The sequence below is a fragment of the Gracilinanus agilis genome, chromosome 2 (assembly GCF_016433145.1).
Source record: "Gracilinanus agilis isolate LMUSP501 chromosome 2, AgileGrace, whole genome shotgun sequence".
NCBI lineage: Eukaryota > Metazoa > Chordata > Mammalia > Didelphimorphia > Didelphidae > Gracilinanus > Gracilinanus agilis.
In genome coordinates this window covers 219,114,130-219,133,499 of record NC_058131.1, presented here as the reverse complement: position 1 = coordinate 219,133,499, position 19,370 = coordinate 219,114,130, and the positions used below count along the sequence as shown (strand labels likewise).

The 19,370-nt window shown below is 39.6% G+C and overlaps 1 protein-coding gene across 1 annotated transcript in view; it reads left to right on the top strand.

Annotated features, from left to right (window-relative positions):
* The window catches only part of VIT (vitrin), a gene marked incomplete at its 5' end in the record, with an annotated part of 181,055 nt that overhangs the window by 129,929 nt on the left and 31,756 nt on the right, over window positions 1–19,370 (top strand). Inside the window, 2 exon segments of the mRNA XM_044659586.1 lie at window positions 1,422–1,484; window positions 12,277–12,424. Coding sequence (XP_044515521.1) covers window positions 1,422–1,484; window positions 12,277–12,424 — 211 coding nt within the window.

The window sequence follows — 19,370 nt, the reverse complement described above, 5'->3', positions numbered from 1 at the left end:
ATGTGAGCCCCTCACCTTACCACAGACAGGGGACAGAAGAAGCACTCCGATTGGGCTGCTGGGCAGATGGGTGGGTAAAATGAGGAATGTCCTCAGGTGTGTGGAGAGGGGGAGGGAAACAGCCCTCTCTAGCATGCATGCCCTACGTTTGCCAACATGGTACTAAGGCGAAGGCTTGACTCACCTCACCAACTGAACAGAGCAGAGCAAGTCAGAGGAATTCAGTGAACAGAAGCTTTGGCTAAGAACTCAGTCATTTTTCTCAGGCTATCTCAAAACTAAGCAAAGTCATCTCTAAAAATTCCCACTGGGAGCCAGAGAGAGGAGGGGAAGATTGGTGAGCAATAAGGAGAAAAGAAGAGCTGGGTTACAAAGCCCTCCTTCACAATGTTTTAAGTTTCCATTCCATGCAACAAGGAACCAGGATTTGACCTCAACTTCCACTGCTCCTCCCTTCCTCAGGATTCCAGTCTCCTCCTGCCTATAGAATATGAGTCACTTGAGGGGAGAAATTTTTTTTGTCATTTTTTTCTTTGAATTTCTAGCACCTTGCGAACAATAGCCACTTGGGTACTTTTTAATTAAATTGTATTCTATGTCATTGCCAGCTCAAATTAAGTGTGCATCATTAAATCTTTGAAGGTCCAGCTGGAAAGTATTCTATTGGTCCCCTACAGTGAGGGGGAGGAGGGGTCCAGGGATAGATGGGTGGGTTAGTGTATGCTTAGAAGAATTTAGAGAGGACCATGTCTCTGGGCTCTTATTTCTACTCATGTACCCAAACTTTCACCACGTGACCCCTCAGTCTACCCTGTTGGCTAATGTCTTTAATGAGAGCCTCATTGAATGGGACCCTGTCTGGGAAAATACTTGTAAATCCTCAAAGAGAGTTTTTAAGAGAAAAAGAAAAATTGGAGGAGGAGGGGTAAAGCAAGGCTAGCAAGCCTATCTTAAATGTAAAATGAGTCATGTGTTTTTTTGCAAACTGGGAAAAACATGCCCAGAGAGCTCCAAAAGAACACTGAAGTGTTTCTGAAAGCATTTAGTGAATGAGTTTGCACTGACATTGGCTTTCTCTGCTGTTCCCCTTGAAGTCTGTTGAGGCTTTAGTGGGAATCCTAAGAGATCAATGAAGCTACAGTTGAGGAGCTCCTTTCTGTGTTGGATCAAACAGTAAGCCCTCATGTTCAATGCCTCCCACTAGTCTCCACAAAGCATGAGTTCTTCCCAGCTGGAGTTCCATTTTAGTATAATGGCTTCCTGGGGGCAAGAGAGAGCTATGCTATGGGAGGAAGGAGCTGAATGGACTGCCAAGAGCCACCAAGAGGAGCACAAATGTGTTATTATTGTCTTATTTCCACTGGTGAGGTCAGATGCTTCTTTTGCATGTAACTAACCAAAAGTCTTACTGATGTTTCCAGGATCAAAGCCAAACGAAGAATTAAAGACAAGATCTTTGGAGCCAGCATCCAAAGGAGACCCAAGTAAGTTAAATGTTAGATAGTAGAGCCACAACTAGTAATTTGTGTGCTAGGGACAGTAGCATAAGACATGCCTGGGGCAAATAGCACCAACCAGCTTCAGATGCTGCTAGGAAGTGGAGGGAGGAACTCAAGCGGGGTGTGGTCATCTTTTAGAAGCTTCATATTTGAACTTTCTACTTAAATTGTTAAATGATTGTTAAAAGATTGTCAAAAGATTGTTAAATGATTGTTAAAATCATTTTCAGTGCCCTAATCATCCTTTACATGTGATACCTCAGATAAAAGCTCCGTCCACCTTGCCATAGTTACAGCTCTGGCTACTAACATCTCATGGTGATTTTTTGGACTATTAGTTATATTCTTCTACCTACATGCCTAACAGTCCATTCATTGGCTTCCCCAACCCTATAGTCTGCTACTTGTGTATCAATGGATGTTCCATTATCTAACTCACCAAATCAATTATCCTCCTACTTCTTTATCTTCTTGCACTTTTAAACATAAATATCTTTGTACAATTCCAGGAGACTGTGATAAGCAGTGACCAAAATCTTTCCCTCTCTAGATTTATTAGAGTTCTTGATTAACCTGAACCACCTCTGATTATTAGCACTCTTTTTTACCTTCTGAAGTATCTACCTGAGGAAGAAATAATTAAACACATTTGTTACTTACTTAAACCTCAAAAGACCCACCCATAATCTAATTAGTGTGAGAATTCCTTCCCCCAACAGAGACCTTAACCCCTCCAGAGTTTGGTGAGTTTCTCTTCCACGTGATGAAAATTTCTGTGTCCCCAACAAAGTACCACAAAACTGTACCCAGAGAAATGGGAAGAGGAGGACTCCCAAGTGAAAGTGGGAGGCAAAGAGAGGACAGGGTAACACACCAACCTATCATATGAAAACTTTCTATTTTAATTAATTATGCTTGCTCATTAGGCATCAAGATCTGTTGTTTTTTATCTGTTGATAAATTCCACTACCCTGATGTAGAGTGGTCTACCAGCTTGACAAATGGGGGTAATGAATTGATTTAGGGGTGTCCTGGCTAAGCTAACTTAACTAATTCCTTCCCACATTCCACAACCCACCAATCCCACCTCCCCGAGCCCCAAGGGGTAGTCCAGGGGGTAGCTGGATGTCTGGGTGAGGTCAAGGAAATCAGAACCCCCAGGTTGGTTCTCCAGGGATATTTATAGTCCCAGCTCCAACAGTCAGGTCTTGAGACAGGGACTTGCTGGGTCAAAGTTCCATTCCCCTAACTGCCAGGATTGCCCTCAGGTGATTTTGCAAATGCAAGAGATCTTGCATCAATCCTGCATTACATTCTATACTACTACAGGACTGTGGATATTGTCAGGACTCTTTCAAATGGGTGCCCTGGATAAAGCCACAGTCAGCCCTCCCCAGTTATGACATAGCTCTCTGAGCTTAGCTACTCTGGCCTTTGGACAAAGCACACAGATTCTCTTATTCACACTTGAAGCCTTTCCAAGTCAATAGGAACTCTTTTAGTAGAATGATTACTCCATTATCAGTTATAAACTACCAAAGAAAAAGTCTGACAATGTTACTAGTCTCTTGACGAGAGGAATATTGTAGACACAGTTTACTTATATTTCTGCAGAATATTTAACAACAGCTTTCAGGATATCCTTTGGGCAGATGGAGAGGTATAGGTTGATTAATAACCTGGTTAGTTCAATTTGGAAATTGTCCAATGGCTAAACCCAAGAAGTTGTAATTATTGAATTGAAATGAACCTAGAGAAAGGACCTTAGTGGAATACCTATAGACTTGCCCTCATCTCTGTGAATATTCAGTGTTTTTATCTGTATTTGGATGACTGTCCAAACAGTATGCCCATGAAATTTTTAGATAATCTAAAGCTAAGAGGGACAGCTAGCACCTTGGATGACATTCAATATCCAAAATAATATGAGGAATCTAGATGCAATTAAAAAGGGAAACAGAGGAAATCCTATATTTGGGTTCAAAATAAATCAACCAGGTTAAATATAGAATGAAGGATGGAAAGGACCTAAGAACCCATTAGACTTTACTTTTCATTCAAGCCAATACAACAGAGTTATATGGCAGTCAGGAAGGCTAATTCAGTGTTAGGCTACATTAAAAGAAACATGAGGGGGCAGCTGGGTGGCTCAGTGGATTGAGAGCCAGGCCCAGAGACAGGAGATCCTGGGTTCAAATATGACCTCAGACACGTCCTAGCTGTGTGACCTTGGGCAAGTCACTTAATCTCCATTGCCTAGCCCTTACCACTCTTCTGTCTTGGAGCCAATACACAGTATTCTAGGTTCTAAGACAGAAGGTAAGGACTTTGAGAGAAAGAGAGAGAGAGAGAGAGAGAGAGAGAGAGAGAGAGAGAGAGAGAGAGAGAGAGATGATGTCCTGAGCAATGCAAGTAAGAGTATGCTACCTTGGTCATACCACAGAATCATGTTCAATTCTAGGAACTCCATTTTAGTAAAGATTTGACAAACTAGAACACGTCTAGGGAAATTCAATCCATGCCAGATTAAAGGAACTTGATGTTTTTAACAGAGAAGAGTATTCAAAAAAAGGAGAGGGACTGGAATTTTTCAGCTTTGCTCTAGAAGGTAGAGGTAAGAGCAGTGAATGAAAATTTCAGAGAAACAGATTTTGGCTAAACATAAAATAATTTCATAACAGTTGGGGGAATTGGGTTGTCTCAGAAGATAACAGGTTCCTCTTTGCTGAAATTCTTCATGTGGAGGCCAGAAGACCACTCACTTGTCAGATATTTGAGGGAAGGAATTCTTGATCATTTGCAAGTTGAGCTTGATAGCATCTGAAGTGCCTTCCAATTCTGAGATTCTGTGATTGAAAATCAACTATTTTTACCACTTTGAATATATTCGTGTTATGTTATTTTTTTCTTACAGCTGTGTATATCTGTTTAAACATTTCTACCCTAATAATTTTTGCCCTGAAGGCCCAGGCATTAAATATACATGTGACAAAAAGATCTTGGCAGACAAGAATATTGAGTCAAATTTAATAAGGTGAAGTTAAATGCCAAGGCTTCTATGGCAGGTGTGGGGTGGACACCCTCAGTGTAATCCTTCCCACAGGGCATTGGCCACCCACTTTCACTTTCTGGTCTGGTTTGCTTACCCCAATTTACTCTCCCAAAGACAAGTTTTGATTTCCAGGTAAAGACTACCACCATGTGGTTCTACTTAAACTCTTTCAGAGTCCAGGGGATCTCCCTCTTAGCAGGAACTATGTTCTCCCTCCTCACTCTGGCTCTTGACTTTTCTCCAATGTGATTTCCATTAACACAAAACCAGCTACTCATAATGATGACACCAGTGGATTTTAAGCAATACCCTTTTACTTAACAATAAGACAAAAGTAATGATAACCAGTATATCACAACTACTTGATCTAAACTAATGCAGTGATTACAGTTCACACATAAACCTGGGTTATACTCTCCCACCAGTGTACTCGGGAGCTATGCAGGATAAAGGGCAGAAACAGAAACGTGGCAGGGAAGCCCAAGAAGCTCTCATGTGCTCAAAAATAGTTTTGGCTGCCTCTCGTCCTTAACAAGGTAGCTGTAGACTTCTTGTTTATGTAAGAGGTAGAGAATTCTCCATCAATGCAGTTCTTCCTGGAGAAGCCAAATGCCCATTTGTTTGATAGAAATGATCAGATTGGACTAGAAGCCTTCTGAAGCCCTTTCTAATTCTGGAGTCAAGGAAATCTGCTTCCCCATATATCTAACAGCAAGAAGCACTGATTCACATAAGATGATGTCTACTGCTGATAGAATTGCAAGTTTCCATGATGACTTTTGAACTTTCTGGTTCCCCCAAAGTCAGCCGCCAATAAGGCCACATGTGGCTACTGGCCAAAGAGCCAAGCAATTCTTTATTACAGTAGGAAACTGACACCCAGCCACTGAAGTCACCCCCCAAAACTGACAGGTTAATATCAACTCAAATTGGAGGGAATTTCCCTCTTCTCCCCTTCACTTCCTTCCCAAATACTCAAATTCTTTTCTCTGTAATTATGACATACTGAACATAACACAGACAAACTCAATCCTTTATTCAACATCTGTCCAACTCCATCTTTTCATTTTAAAATGAAAAGAAAAAGAAAAAAAAGACAGTAAGCTCTGGGGATACCACCTATGTCCCTCAGTAAATTCCCAGAGCCTACTTGCCCAAATGGCATGTCAAGTAGCTAGCAAGTGAGTGAAAATGACCTGTGTTATCTGGAAAATAAGAAAGGGTAGGACAGCTCAGTCCCCCAGGAAAGTTCCTGAGAGTGAAAAGTTCACTGCATATTGTTAATATGCTAAATTTTACTAGCAGCACAAATGTTCATTTTATAGCCCTATGAACAAATGGTGAGTCTATATGTCCCAGAACTATGTTTTCTTTTTATGTTACATTAAAACTATGCTTAAAAAGTTTGCTAACACACACACACACACACACACACACACACACACACACACACACACACACACAATCCCTTTACTGTCTGTCTCAAGACTGTAACTAGGCCAAGGGAGGGGAAAGCCTGCCAGTGATCTTTATCAGGGCAAGGATGTTATTGTGTGTTGATTGATTGTTCTTTGTAAAGGCAGACAGAATAGCTAGTGTAGCTAATTAGCAATAAGAAAGAACTAAAGTGCCCTGGCCCAAAAGCTGGATAGTTTGGCAATTTCATCCTAATTAAAAACTAAATCTTGGGAGTGGGCCACAGCAACCACTGGTGTTGGGTTGTTTTTTTGGTTTGGATTGGACTTTTCTTAGAGAGGTGAGATAGTGGTGGAAGATAGAGGTGGAAGGCTGAGTTTTCTTCTCTTATAAATATGAACAGAAACAATCCAGAAGAAAAGGAAGAGAAGGCATTTTCTAAAAGAAAAAATAGTCCAACAGAAATACATTGTTATTGAAGGTAGAGTAGTAGAGTTGAGTAAAACTGGCAACTTTTCCCTTCAAAAGTAGACATTAGTCCCCTTTCTCTGAAACTTGCCAAAGCTACATATAATACCTCCGATGACCCAAAAAAGTCTACTCTACAGTGGGAAGAGTGGATACACCTACAAAATACATGTAGACAGACACCTATACAAACAGTACATGTGGTCAGTGCATTGCTTTGAGGGGCTCATGCCTTCGATGTCTCAGGGGCCATTTCATGCCTTTTAATGATATCACAGGTAGGTGGCACCAAGGCTGGAGTAAGGAAGACTTACGTTCAAATGTAACCTCAGCAAAAAAGGAAAATGATAAATGTTGGAGGGATATTTAAAAACTGGGACATGAATACAATGTTGGTGGAGCTACAGACTGATTCAACCATTCTGGAGAGCAATCTGGAACTATGCCCAAAGGAGGGCCATAAAAATGCGCATACCCCTCATCTAGCAATATCACTACCAGGGCTGTATCCCAAAGAGATTAAAGACGGGAGGAAAAGACCAACTTGTAAAAAAAAGTATTTTTGTGGTGGCAAAGAACTAGAAACTGAAGGGAAGTCCATCAGTTTGGGAATGAATAAATGAGCTTTGGTATATGATTGTAAATGGAATGCCATTGTCAACTTGGAAAAAGACCTAACTACTAAAGTAGTCAGCAAAACCAAATCTTTAATCAGGAAAGAGAAAGTGTTTGACATTTGGCAGCCACACAGAGTCCAGTGCCTAAAAACCACACAAAGCCAAGGGTTCTGGGACTTGGGGAACAGTATCTCAGAGAGAATCCCCGTGTGAGATGATTCTCCAAAGAATAATAGAACTTGGGGATCTTATATACCATTTGGGGAGCTAAGGACATGGAAGTATGATTGATTGACTTTATCAGGGCTACAAGGAAATGAGGAGTCCAAGACAGGATTATCAGGGAGAGGTTGATGCTTTACAACGGATAAAAAAGGGAAGGGTCCAGCCAAGGGCTAGGCTACCTGGGAGAGGGCTTTAATACAAGGGGAGAAACTACAAAGATAAAAAAGAATACTTAACTTTTGACTATGTCCACTAGGTCATAAAGTACTCCATGGTCTATTGATCAGTCTGGGACTTCCCTTGGGGTGAATTCTCAGAGGACAAGGGAAAAATTGGGATTTCCAAAAAAAAAGCAGTTGACACCATTGTACCATAAGAAATGATAAGCGAGATGTTTACCAAAAAAAAAACAAAAAACAAAAAAATTGGAGTGATTCATATGAAGTGGTTCAAAGTTAAGTGAACAGAACCAGGAGAGCACTGTACATAGTAACAACAGTAGAGTAAGACAATCAACTGTGCATAACTTAACTATTATCAACAAAGGAAGGACCCAGGACAGCTCCAAGGGACTCATGATGAAAAAGGTAAAAGAAATTAATGCAGTCCAAATGCAGATTGAAGTATACCATTCTTTACTTTATTTCCTCCATGAAATTTTCTATAATGTAAGCTATATGCATCTTGTTTTACAACATAACAAACATGGAAATATGTATTTTATGTAACATATGTACAACCTATATCATATCATCTGCCTTCTTAGGAAGAGGAGAGTAGGAGGGAGAGAGAACATGGGTTGTAAAATGTCAGGAAATGACTATTAAAAATTATATTAAAAAGTAATCTGAAAAATAAATAAATTTAAAAAAAAAAACCAAACTCAAGTATTTACCAGCTGTGTGACTCTGGACAAGTCACTTAACCTTGTTTGCCTCAAATTCCTCATCTGCAAATTAGCTAGAGAAGGAAATGGTAAACCACTCCAGGATCTTTGTCAAAAAAAAAAAAATGGGGTCATGAAGAGTTGGACACAATTTAAATGACTAAGCAACAACAACAACAAAAATGATGTCATATAATGAAGATTTAAAGAAATGAAGCCAGATTTAAGTAAGTTGGCTAAGGAAGAAATCATATCTTTGGGTGAATAGGAGCTAGTATCCTTTCTTCCATTCAATTATTTGACTCTTGTCTTGGATTATCAAGAACCTGGAAGAAGATTTTCTTGCAGTTTACTCTGTCCATTGCCACAAAATATATGCTCAAAAGTTTTGTCCATAATTATTTTTTTTTAAATTAAAACCCTTACCTTCCATCTTGGAGTCAATACTGTGTATTGGCTCCAAGGCAGAAGAATGGTAAGAGCTAGGCAATGGAGGTTAAGTGACTTGCCCAGGGTCACACAGCTAGGAAGTGTCTGAGGCCAGATTTGAACCTAGGACCTCTGGTCTCTAGGCCTGGCTCTCAATACACTGAGCCATCCAACTTCCCCCTTTGTACATAATTCTTGTGCATTTTTGAATTTCACTTTTTAAATTCCTCATTTCTTCTCTACTTCTCCTCCCCCTCTAAATTTGCAAAACTCAGTTCCACCTCAAAGAACTGTATATAGAGAGCTGAAATGAATCAGGGAGGCCATCTACTCTAAATCCCTTATTTTACAAATCTGAACTGAACTGAAGCCCCCAGAGGTTAAATGACTGGCCCACAGGTAAAAAGTGGCAGAGCCAGGAATAGAGATTAAATCTTCTGAATGCAAATTCAGGGTTCTTTTGACTACATTATGTTATATCTACACTATAAATTAAAGGTTTTGCTACTACAGCTACCTCTAAAGTAGAGAGGTCCAACACTGTTCCATAGGTGCCACTCCAAATAAGAACAGTCTATAGGCAACTGGGAAATAAGTGGTGCTTGCCATACCTGTAGGTATACTGTTCTTAAGTAACAAACTGATTTCATTTCAGTAAAAAGACTAGAGAGCAGAGCAGTGAATTGTGTATAACTGTTTATTGGAGTCGATGGGTAGTAGGGTAGTAGCCTTTGTGAGCAGCTGGCAGGATAGCCCAGTGGGATCTAGGATTCACAGAACCTGAAAATGTCCAAATGGAAAGGGCTTTAAAGATCAGTTTAGTCCTTTCACGTTCTAAATGAGAAGACTGAGGCCCCAAGAAGAATCTGTTCAGAATCATACAATGGTTCAGTGGAAACTAGTATCCAGGTCTTCTGACTTTTGGTCCAAGATTTTTTTTAAACCTTCTCCTAGAAGAAAGAGGAGGGAAGGAGAAAGAGAAGTGCCTGGAAATCTATCATGTGTCTTTGCATCTGCATCCATTCTTTCAGGTAGGGAGTATAAGTATTGTTAGCCCATTTTATAGATATGGAAACTAAGGAACAGAGTTACACAACTAACTGGAAGGCATGAGAGTTTAACTTCTTACTGGAAGTCCAGTGATTTTCCCATTACTAAGAGGAAACAGATGCTTAATTCCCAACAACTGAGAGCTGAGCTGTTCTTCCTTCATCCCCAGAGAGCAGGACTTTATTTCCATGAGTGTTTGCTGAGATGCACCATTACTACAAGCAAAGAAAGGTTTGAAAGAGCTAGAAAACAGTATTGACATTGTGTCACTGGGCTGTAGCTTATCGATATTGTGTCACTGTGTTGAACCTTCCTGGTGAAAGATCTTAAATCTCTTTATATATGATTTACCAGGTGAGCATGCCTTTATCCAAGATGAAAAGAAAGTGTCTTGCCTGCCCTTATACAGACTTTGCTGCTCTTTTCTTGACACACTAATAAATATTTGAATTGAGTTGGATCAATTGAGCTGAAATGAATTAAACAACTAAACAGAAAATCTGTCACACAGTCCCAGAAAATTGGGCAGTGGGGGGAGTTGGAAGGGAAGATCACATCCTTCTGAAATCTCTCAATAATCTTACTTTATACATGTATGGAGAATTGTTCTAACATACAGAGAAGCACCATGGCATCATGGATAGACCACTGGATACAAAGGATTACGGTCCCACCTCCGGCACTACTAGCCATACAACAATGTGCAAGTCTTAACATATAAGTTTCAATTTTTTTATCTACAAAATGAGGAAAATATCCATAATGGTTACTTCACGGAGCTGTCACAAGGATCAAATGAACTTACACTTGCAAAGCATTTTGCAACCTTAAAATTATTATAGAAATGCTAGTTTTTATTTTGTATTTTATAGGAGACCCTTTAGAGGGCATTTTCCCATCTTCTTGGCCTTGATGGAGATCTGAATGGACTGATTTATAAAGAATACTCTAAATCAACCACAAAAATAAGCTTTGACCCAAATATGTAAGAAATGTAAAATATCACACAGAAGACTAAGAATCAAATAATTGGTATGCATTTCAAAAATGAGCATCCTCTCCATTGTTCTGTTTCCGCTTTATTTTATTTGCCTGAGAATATCTTCATGTAAGGAACATCTCTATCTGCTACAAGGAAATCCTGTTGGGTTATGTCTTCATAATGATATAGAAAATGATAGAAGGAGAGCTGCCATCAGTAGTAAATGGGGGTAAGCTTGCTACATATATTGAGGGTCTGATAGACATTTTGAAACAAAATGACTTTTCAAAAAATTATAAGGTTATGAATCAAACATTATATTGTATACTTCAGAGATAGCTCAAATGACATCAGTATGATTTCTAGTATTAGGGCTTTAGAATTTACAAAGGACTTATATGATCATAGATTTCGCTCTGGAAGGACCCTCCATGCAATCACAAAAGCAATTTACAAATGAGGTAAATGAAGGCACAGAAAGTGAGGCCTGTGGTCACACAAGTATTAAATGTCTGAGGCAAGATTCAAACCCACCTCTTCTTTTTTTTTAATGTAATTTTATTTTTTAAATATTGATCCATGGTTATATGGTTCATGTTCTCACCCTCCTCTCTTCTCTCCCCTCTCCCGGAGCTGACAAGCAATTCCACTGGGTTATACATATATTATCACTCAAACCTATTTCTGTATTATTCATTTTTGTAATAGAGTAATCTTTTAAAACCAAAACCCTAAACCATATACCCATATAAACAAGTGATAAATCATAAGTTTTTCTTCTGCAATTCTACTCTCACAATTATTTCTCTAGATGTGGATAGCATTCTTTCCGAACCCAGCTCTTCTTGACTCTAATTGCAACATTATATTCATTATGCTGTGCTTTAGTCTATTTAATCTTCATAACATCCACATGAAGTAGCCAGGGCAGGTATTATCACCATTACACAAAGGCAAAAACTAGAGCTCAGAAAAGGTAAGTTATTTGCCCATGGTCGCTGAAGTGGGGTACCTCAGAAAATGAATCCAGACACCCAGAAGTTCAAATTAGTGGAACCAATATTTATTTATTAATAAATGTACCTAACTAGGCAGAAGGTTGCCCCAAACTGAAATTAAAATGCAATTTTTATAGGGTTCAAGATATAAAGAAAATGTTCATAAATGATACATAACCTTGGGGAAGTAGCAGCAACCTTTATCGTCTGTCTGGAAGCTATTTTTGGTCAGTAGCGTGGACTTTGGGATTTCCCCTGTATATCTTATCCTGGACTGTGAAGTAGTAAAGGGAGTCACTTTCTCATGGACCCTGACTGAGCCAACCTTCACAGAAAAAGCTAATTTCTGATTTTTACTTTTTCCTAGAGAAAAACAGGTTTTGTGGACAATGACTTAGTTTACCTCACTTCAGTTACATGAATAAAAAGTAATGCTGCTAGAATTTGAACTTAACACTTCTTACTCACAATATAGACACTTTTGTGAATGCAAAAATATCCACCCATTTTGCACTCAGAATTTTTATGAACTGCCTGAGGTTTTAAGTTTGGTGTTATTTGTTTCTTAAGTGTGGGAAATTGAGGAAAGAGGAAGTCAATTATTAAATATGATTAAAGAGAATCAAAGTAAATCAATCATTTTTCATTCCCCAGACTGCAAAGTTGATTTGTCCTTTTTAATTGATGGGAGCTGGAGCATCGGCAAACGGCGTTTCCGAATCCAGAAGCAGTTCCTAAAGGATGTTAGCCAAGCTCTTGACATTGGCCCAGCTGGGCCACTCCTAGGTATTGTACAATTTGGGTAGGTATCATTGGTATCCCCTGAATTAGTACTTTAATACTATAGATACCCTAGGACCTATACTAAACATCTGTCTATGTCAGTAGCAAATTCCTCAGGTGCAAACCAATTAATCAATCCATTGATTTATTAAGTACTACCTACTATGTGCCAGATGCTGTAGTAGCAATTGGGGATATAAAGATACAAATTATACAGGCAAATTATACTCTGTTTAGGAGCTTCCATTCTATTAGTAGATATTAGATATAGTTTCCAATGATACAAATTCCATCCAGAAAAAATAGGGAAAAGATTAAGTTTAGGAGCTTCAGATTGTTAGGGTTAAAATGGAGGAAGGTAGATAGGAAGGATGGATGGGAGAAAAGAGAGAGGAAGGTAGAGGAAGGGAAAGGAAGTTAGAGGTCCCCAGCCCCTGCAGGGGAAAATTGACCAGAGCCCTTCGGGGCTCAAATAAAAGATCAGAGAGCAACTTAGGGTTTAGAATAGCTAGGTTTTATTTTAATTCAGAAAAAGGAAAGGCTAGGTAGGAGAAAAGGGTCTCCCTGGGTAGAGAGAGTCCAGGATCAGAGAGAGTCAACCAGCCTCCAGGCTCAAGAGAGCAGAGACTCCAGGGTAGTGAGAGCAAAATGGTGCCAAACTCTCTCTTTTATACTTTCTCCGACACCTCCCACAAAGGAAGTGGGAGGTGTTGGGGGAAGTTGTAGCAGGGAGTCCTGGGAGTTGTAGTCTCCCAGGGCTTACAATAATTTTAAATGCCACATTCCTCCCCCCCTCCCCCCGTGACCCTTTGAGAGACCAGTCTCCCTAATGGATCATAACAAACATAAATACAATTACAATAAATAAAGGGTATATACATCAATACAAGGGGAGAATGGCAACAATTTAGGAAATCAAATACTTGGTGCTTCTTTACAAAAAAATCAGGGGACAGTCCCCTTTTCTTCACAACAATATCTGTACATATAAAACAAATGCATTTAAGCAAAACAGATGAATTTAACAAAACAAATGAATTTTATCAAGACAAATGAATTTTAAACCCCCCAAAGTTCAAATTTTTGTACATCCAGATGCTCTCTTAGGCTCCTGGATCAGCATGTATTCTCTATGTGGTCTCCACAGGCATCTCCATTTGGATTGCAGAAGGCAGTAAACTTCTTTTCCTAAAATAACTCTCCACATGAAATAAAAATACCACAAGATCCAAATGGCTGGTGTTTTCACTTGTATTGGAAGAAGGTCCATTGGAAACTTTCCTCCATCATGCATGTGTGAATGTCTATATGTGAACATATGTGCACATGTGTTTGTATGCATTCATGTGTACATATATGTTACAAAATGTGTGTATTGGATCTCTTCAAGAAGATTATACACTCTTCACAGATAATTAACATAATTTGGGTTGATTCTGAATCCTGTCAATATGGTTAGAGTTACAATCTGCTATAGTTCTGTGGTTGATTTAATCTGTTGATAAAACCATGAAAGTTGGGTCACAGAATAATAGAATCTCAAGGTTGGAAAGGACCTCAATGGCCATCCAATCCAACCCATACCCCAGAACGAATTTCCTCTAGAACAACTCTCACAAAGAGGTTTCCAGCTTATGTTTGAAGACTTCAACTACCCTCAGAGGTAGCCCATTTTACATTTACCTACATTAACACTCTAAGTGTTAGAAGTCATAAAATCACAGAATATAACAACTGGAAAGCACCTTAAAAATTATTTAATCCAAGCCCTCCTCCTTTTGCAGATGAGAAAACTGAGGTCCAGAGGTTAAATCACATATGGATGACTTGGATTTAAATGTTTATGAATCTTTTCATGATCTAACCTACACTGAAATGTCATCTGGGGGAAAAGGGCAAGCCATTTTTCCATCCTTTGAATTATGGGTTGATGTGATGTGATAAAGTAATAAAGCGCCATGTTGTTGTTTGGGATTTGGGATTTTTTATTTTTGATCTAGTGAATTTACTTAAAATGTCTCAAAGTCGCATTGTTAAAGCTTGTTCTTCCAAGGTGAGATGGGTAAGGAGAGACTTTAAAAATAAGATGATCTAGGTCTTATTGCATATTTGGAGTTGCTTGGAAAATAATGTATATAAAGTGTTTTGCATCTCTCAAAGTGTTACCAAAATGTGATATTTTGTTAGAAAAGGGCCCAGCAGAGTAATGGTTTCTTTTTTTTAGTTAAGAAAAAAAAACCTTTGCCATGTCTCTTAGAATTAATACTGTGTAATAGTTCCAAGGCAGAAGAGTAGTAAGGGCTAGGCACACAGTTACATAGCTAAGAAGTATCTCAGGCCAAATTTGAACCTAGGACCTCCCATCTCTGGACCTGGCTCTCAATCCACAGAGCCACCTGGCTTCACCCAGGTGGTTGCTTTTTAAAGATAATATTTTTGATATTATCTTCCACCTGAAAGGTAGAGTCATAGAAGGTTAAAATTGGAATAAAAGACATGGAAGGACCTTTAGACAACATTTAGTTCAGTGCTTCACTTCATTTTCATAGAAGAAGAAATTGAGGGCCACCACAGAGGGTGTAATTTAAGCAAGACCATCAAGCTAGGAAATGGCAGAGATAAGGCTCTGGCCTCAGGCTTCTGATTCTAAGTTCTTGGCTCTTTCTATTATCCCCTGCTGCCTTTGAATTTGGGTTCTTGAGCTTTTCCTTTTGTGAATAAAGGTATAATTTCAAAGTAGGAATAATTAAGGAATAAGATGCAGCAAAGATCTTAGAGCTTATTTAATCCAACTCCCTCAATTTGCAAATGATGAATAGGAAATAGAGAAGGTAATAGTAAGTCATATTTATAGCGGGCATGCCAAAAATCTTATTGAAATCTTAAGCTTTGATTGGGATCATGTATGCCCATGGTGATGTCTTTGAAACCATTTGTTTCATATGAACCATCACTGGCCATATGCATATTTATATCCAACTATATGTCTTTCCTTTGCCTACTGGGTCATTGAGTATTAAGATTTTTCTAACATAGTACTCCATGTTGTTCAGCCACGTAACATCAACAGAAGGATGCTGGGGTTTCTAACAATGGATTTTTGAAGTAGCAAGTCATAAGAATCAGTGAAAGTGCAAACATTTTTCCAAATGAGATCCAATTCTGGGCCCAGCACATTGTTCATCTAGAGCAGTTGTCTAAACTATGTCTTGATGAACTTGCACATCAGGCATCTACATCTTTTCCTCCAATCTAATTTCATGACATAATAAAAGCAATATGTATTGCTCATCTGCGTTGGCTTTCCTCTTGGGATTTCTAGGCTAATTTCTTTTGCAGAACTGTAGTGTTACAGAATTTAGTTCAACCAGCACAATGTCATCTGTAACTATGAGCATCTGGTGTACATCACTCTTACATTTAGACTTTGTGGAGGAAATTCTCCATAATCCTGGCAAACCCCCTTAGTAAGCTTATATCTCTCTGCTGGATGTCTCATTTGATAGCGAGAGTCAACAGATTGCTGACCAAAGTTATTTCCGTGGTTGCATCTGTCACCGAATCATGTGTGAGCAGGAGTTACCTTGCTGGGAAAGACTTCTAAGCTAAAATTTGCTCTATTAAGTCAAGAGCTTTTTTTTTTCTTTTTGGGTAAAAAGAAATTAATAGATAAAGTAGGATCTTATAACCTCTGCACCCTTCAGACCATTGTGGCACTACAGCAAACTGCAAAAAGCTTTCTTTCCTCTTCTCATTACACTTGAGGGGAGCTAGATAGCTCAGTGGTTTGAGAGTCAGGCCTGGACACAGGAGGTCCTGCATTCAAATCTGGCCTCAGATACTTCCTAGTCCCCTGAGCAAGTGACTTAACTACCCATTACCCAGCCCTTACCACTCTTCTGCCTTAGAACCAATACAAATGTGGATTCCAAGATAGAATATAAGGCTTTAAAAAAAAGGAATACATTCAATGTCATCATCAAAAATACTGCCACACATGAGAAAGTCAGCATATCTGTTGTTTTCTTGTCTCCTTGGACTTTTTTTTTTGGGGGGGGAGGTAGTAGTTATAGTACCATCTTTTCCATTCTTTTGGAATCTTCTCTTTGAGATGAATTGAAAATCATTTTTTAGAGTATTCTTAAGATGTGTCACCTTCAGTAAGGGTTTTCTTCTCCATATATGTGAACAGTTCTAGCTGCCGTTCCCAAGTTCGTTCTAAATGCTGTTTCCTAGGATAAGGAGGTGGTGGTGTCCAGGTGTAGAAGTCCCACCATTGTGGCTGATGGGAATATGTCGGTATAGAGATATTGGGCATTATGGTCTTGTTTGCATCTATTTGTTCTCCATCTTCCCCCTTACAGAGTCCTCTAAGAATGCTCTCGGGCTGATGTGACTCAAGTAAACTTTGACATCAAACTTCCGTCTAAATGTTTTGTCTGACTTTTGTGTGAGATAAGAAGAAGGAGAAGGAAGAGAAAAAGAAGTTCCTTCTGACTAGGACAAATAGAAGAAGCTTCATAGACCAGGTGCTATTAGATCTCATCAGGCAGAAACAAACCTCAGGAAGCCCAGGCATAGGGCTGTATGCAAAGGCAGTGGCAAGGAAATAGAACACTGCATAGTGTAGTTTGATTAGCAAACAGAATGACTTTAGGCAAGCACTTACCTTGATGGGCCTCCGTTCCTCCATCTATCAAATGAGAGATTTGGAGAAGATGGCCTCCAAGGTCCCTTCCTGATCTAAATCTATGATTCTATGATTGTAAGAGGGTATAAGAGAGAGATTATGCTGGAAAGGAAGTCTGAGAGTAGGTTTTTTTTTTTAAAACCCTTGTACTTCGGTGTATTGTCTCATAGGTGGGAGAGTGGTAAGGGTGGGCAATGGGGGTCAAGTGACTTGCCCAGGGTCACACAGCTGGGAAGTGGCTGAGGCTGGGTTTGAACCTAGGACCTCCTGTCTCTAGGCCTGGCTCTCACTCCACTGAGCTACCCAGCTGCCCCTGAGAGTAGGTTTTAAGGACCCTGAGTGCTAGCTAGGCTAAGGAATTTCATTTCAATTCAACAAACATCTATTTAAAATTGATCATGGGAAAGAAGACCCAGTGCAAGGTCCTGGGAATACAAAGAAAATGACCAAGTCCTTGATGGTAAGGAGCTTACATTTGGGGGAAGGGAGAAGATGAATGAAATATGAGGCAGACAGTTAGAAGGACCTGAATGTGCGATTTCATTGTCTTAGAGAACTCTGGAAATGAGCACATTCTCTCTACCAATGCAGAACAGCACCTTCTCTGCAACTGACAGTCTTAGAGAGTTGCCTGGATCACTGATATCCTCCAACCTAATTTCATGGTATAATAAAAGCAATACACATCGGGTCACCCGCATTGTTTGTCCTCTTGGGATAATCCAATGGAGGTAACAAGTTAAATGACTTGCTTAGAGTCACTCAGCCAGTAATGCTATCAGAGGTAGGACTTGAACCCAGGACTTTGTGACCCCAAGGCAGCTCTCTACTCATTAGGCTACCCTGCCATTTGCGTACATACTTACCTATAATAAAAGTGGGGCATAATGGAAATGAAGGAGATTCGAAAAAAGTGCTCTAAGAAAAATGAAGAGCAAAGCTTTCAACTGATGGAGTGAGGAGACCAGAGAAGGCTTCATAGAGGAAGTGTCCTTGACAAGAGGGAAGAATTAGAGAAGTAGGGATGAAGATAGAGTGCCTTCCAGCAGAGGGGAAGAGGTGGAGAATGGCCTTCTAAAAGAATATAGGGTGGAAGCGTGGGAGGCAGCATGCTGGGTTCTGGGGTCAGTCACAAACTGCTTAGTTTCACTGGGACTTAGAGTAGTAGATGAAGGAGCCTGAAGTGAAATAAGGCTGGAGCCAGTGTGTGGAGGGTCCTGCATGTGGAGGGTCGAAGGAGTGTGAGCTTTATTCTGCAGGCATTGGGGAACGATTGAAGGGTTTTATATAAAAATAACAGATTGTTCCAAATGCCAGCTTACATTTCTTCTCATCAAGACACCTATTTTGAGAGCTTCGGATTGAAAGAGGAAAGGGTTTCTATGTTCTTTCAGTCATATTTTTTCTTTTCCAAAATGTCAGCCTATTTTATTTAATGTGTTATTTTTGAAAACAGCAAACTGAAAGCAGACTTCTATAAAGATGAAATATAAGCACCTTAGTGCCAGATGTCCCGAGCTCATTTTATATGGGGGACAAAGACTGGTGTGTTATCTAAACGTTAGAAATAGTTGGGGTGGGGGGTTATGGGCTTGTATGCAGCAATTTTATACCATAATATGAAAATAAAGTGATAAACATGTCAAACAAGTGAGGAATGGAGTGAGCACAGAGTCATATGTTGATGGGAACATTAATTGTTGAAAAACACAGCAGGGAGAGGAAAAGATTCCATAAACATCTCCCTTTCCCTATTTTTCAAACGTGATCAATATCAATAGAAAAGAGTTTACCCTAATCCCATCCAACAGCATTTTTTAGAATCATTTCAATCAGTGCCTTAATATCCAGTAACATGACTGATGTGAGGCCCAGAAAGACAAAGGCATGTTTGTTTTTCCCTGTTGTAAGCACTTTGAAAGGGAATTTGTCAGCCTCCGGCAGCATGATGAGCTTAGCATAGTGCCTGGCACATAGTAGTCATTTAACAAATGCTTATTGACTGACTGATACCCCCCAACTTCCAGCTTGGTACTCCATCTCCCACCTCCATTCCTTTATCCAGACTGTATCCCTCCCGCTGTCTGGAATGTATTCCTTCCTCTTATCTCTGCGTCTTAGAATCTCTAGCTGCTTTCAAGGCTTAGGCTCAGATGCCACATCCAAAGAAGCCTTCTCTTTCTCTCTCTCTCTCTCTCTCTCTCTCTCTCTCTCTCTCTCTCTCTCTCTCTCTCTCTCTCTCTCTCTCTCTCTCATCTCTCTCTCTTATCTCTCT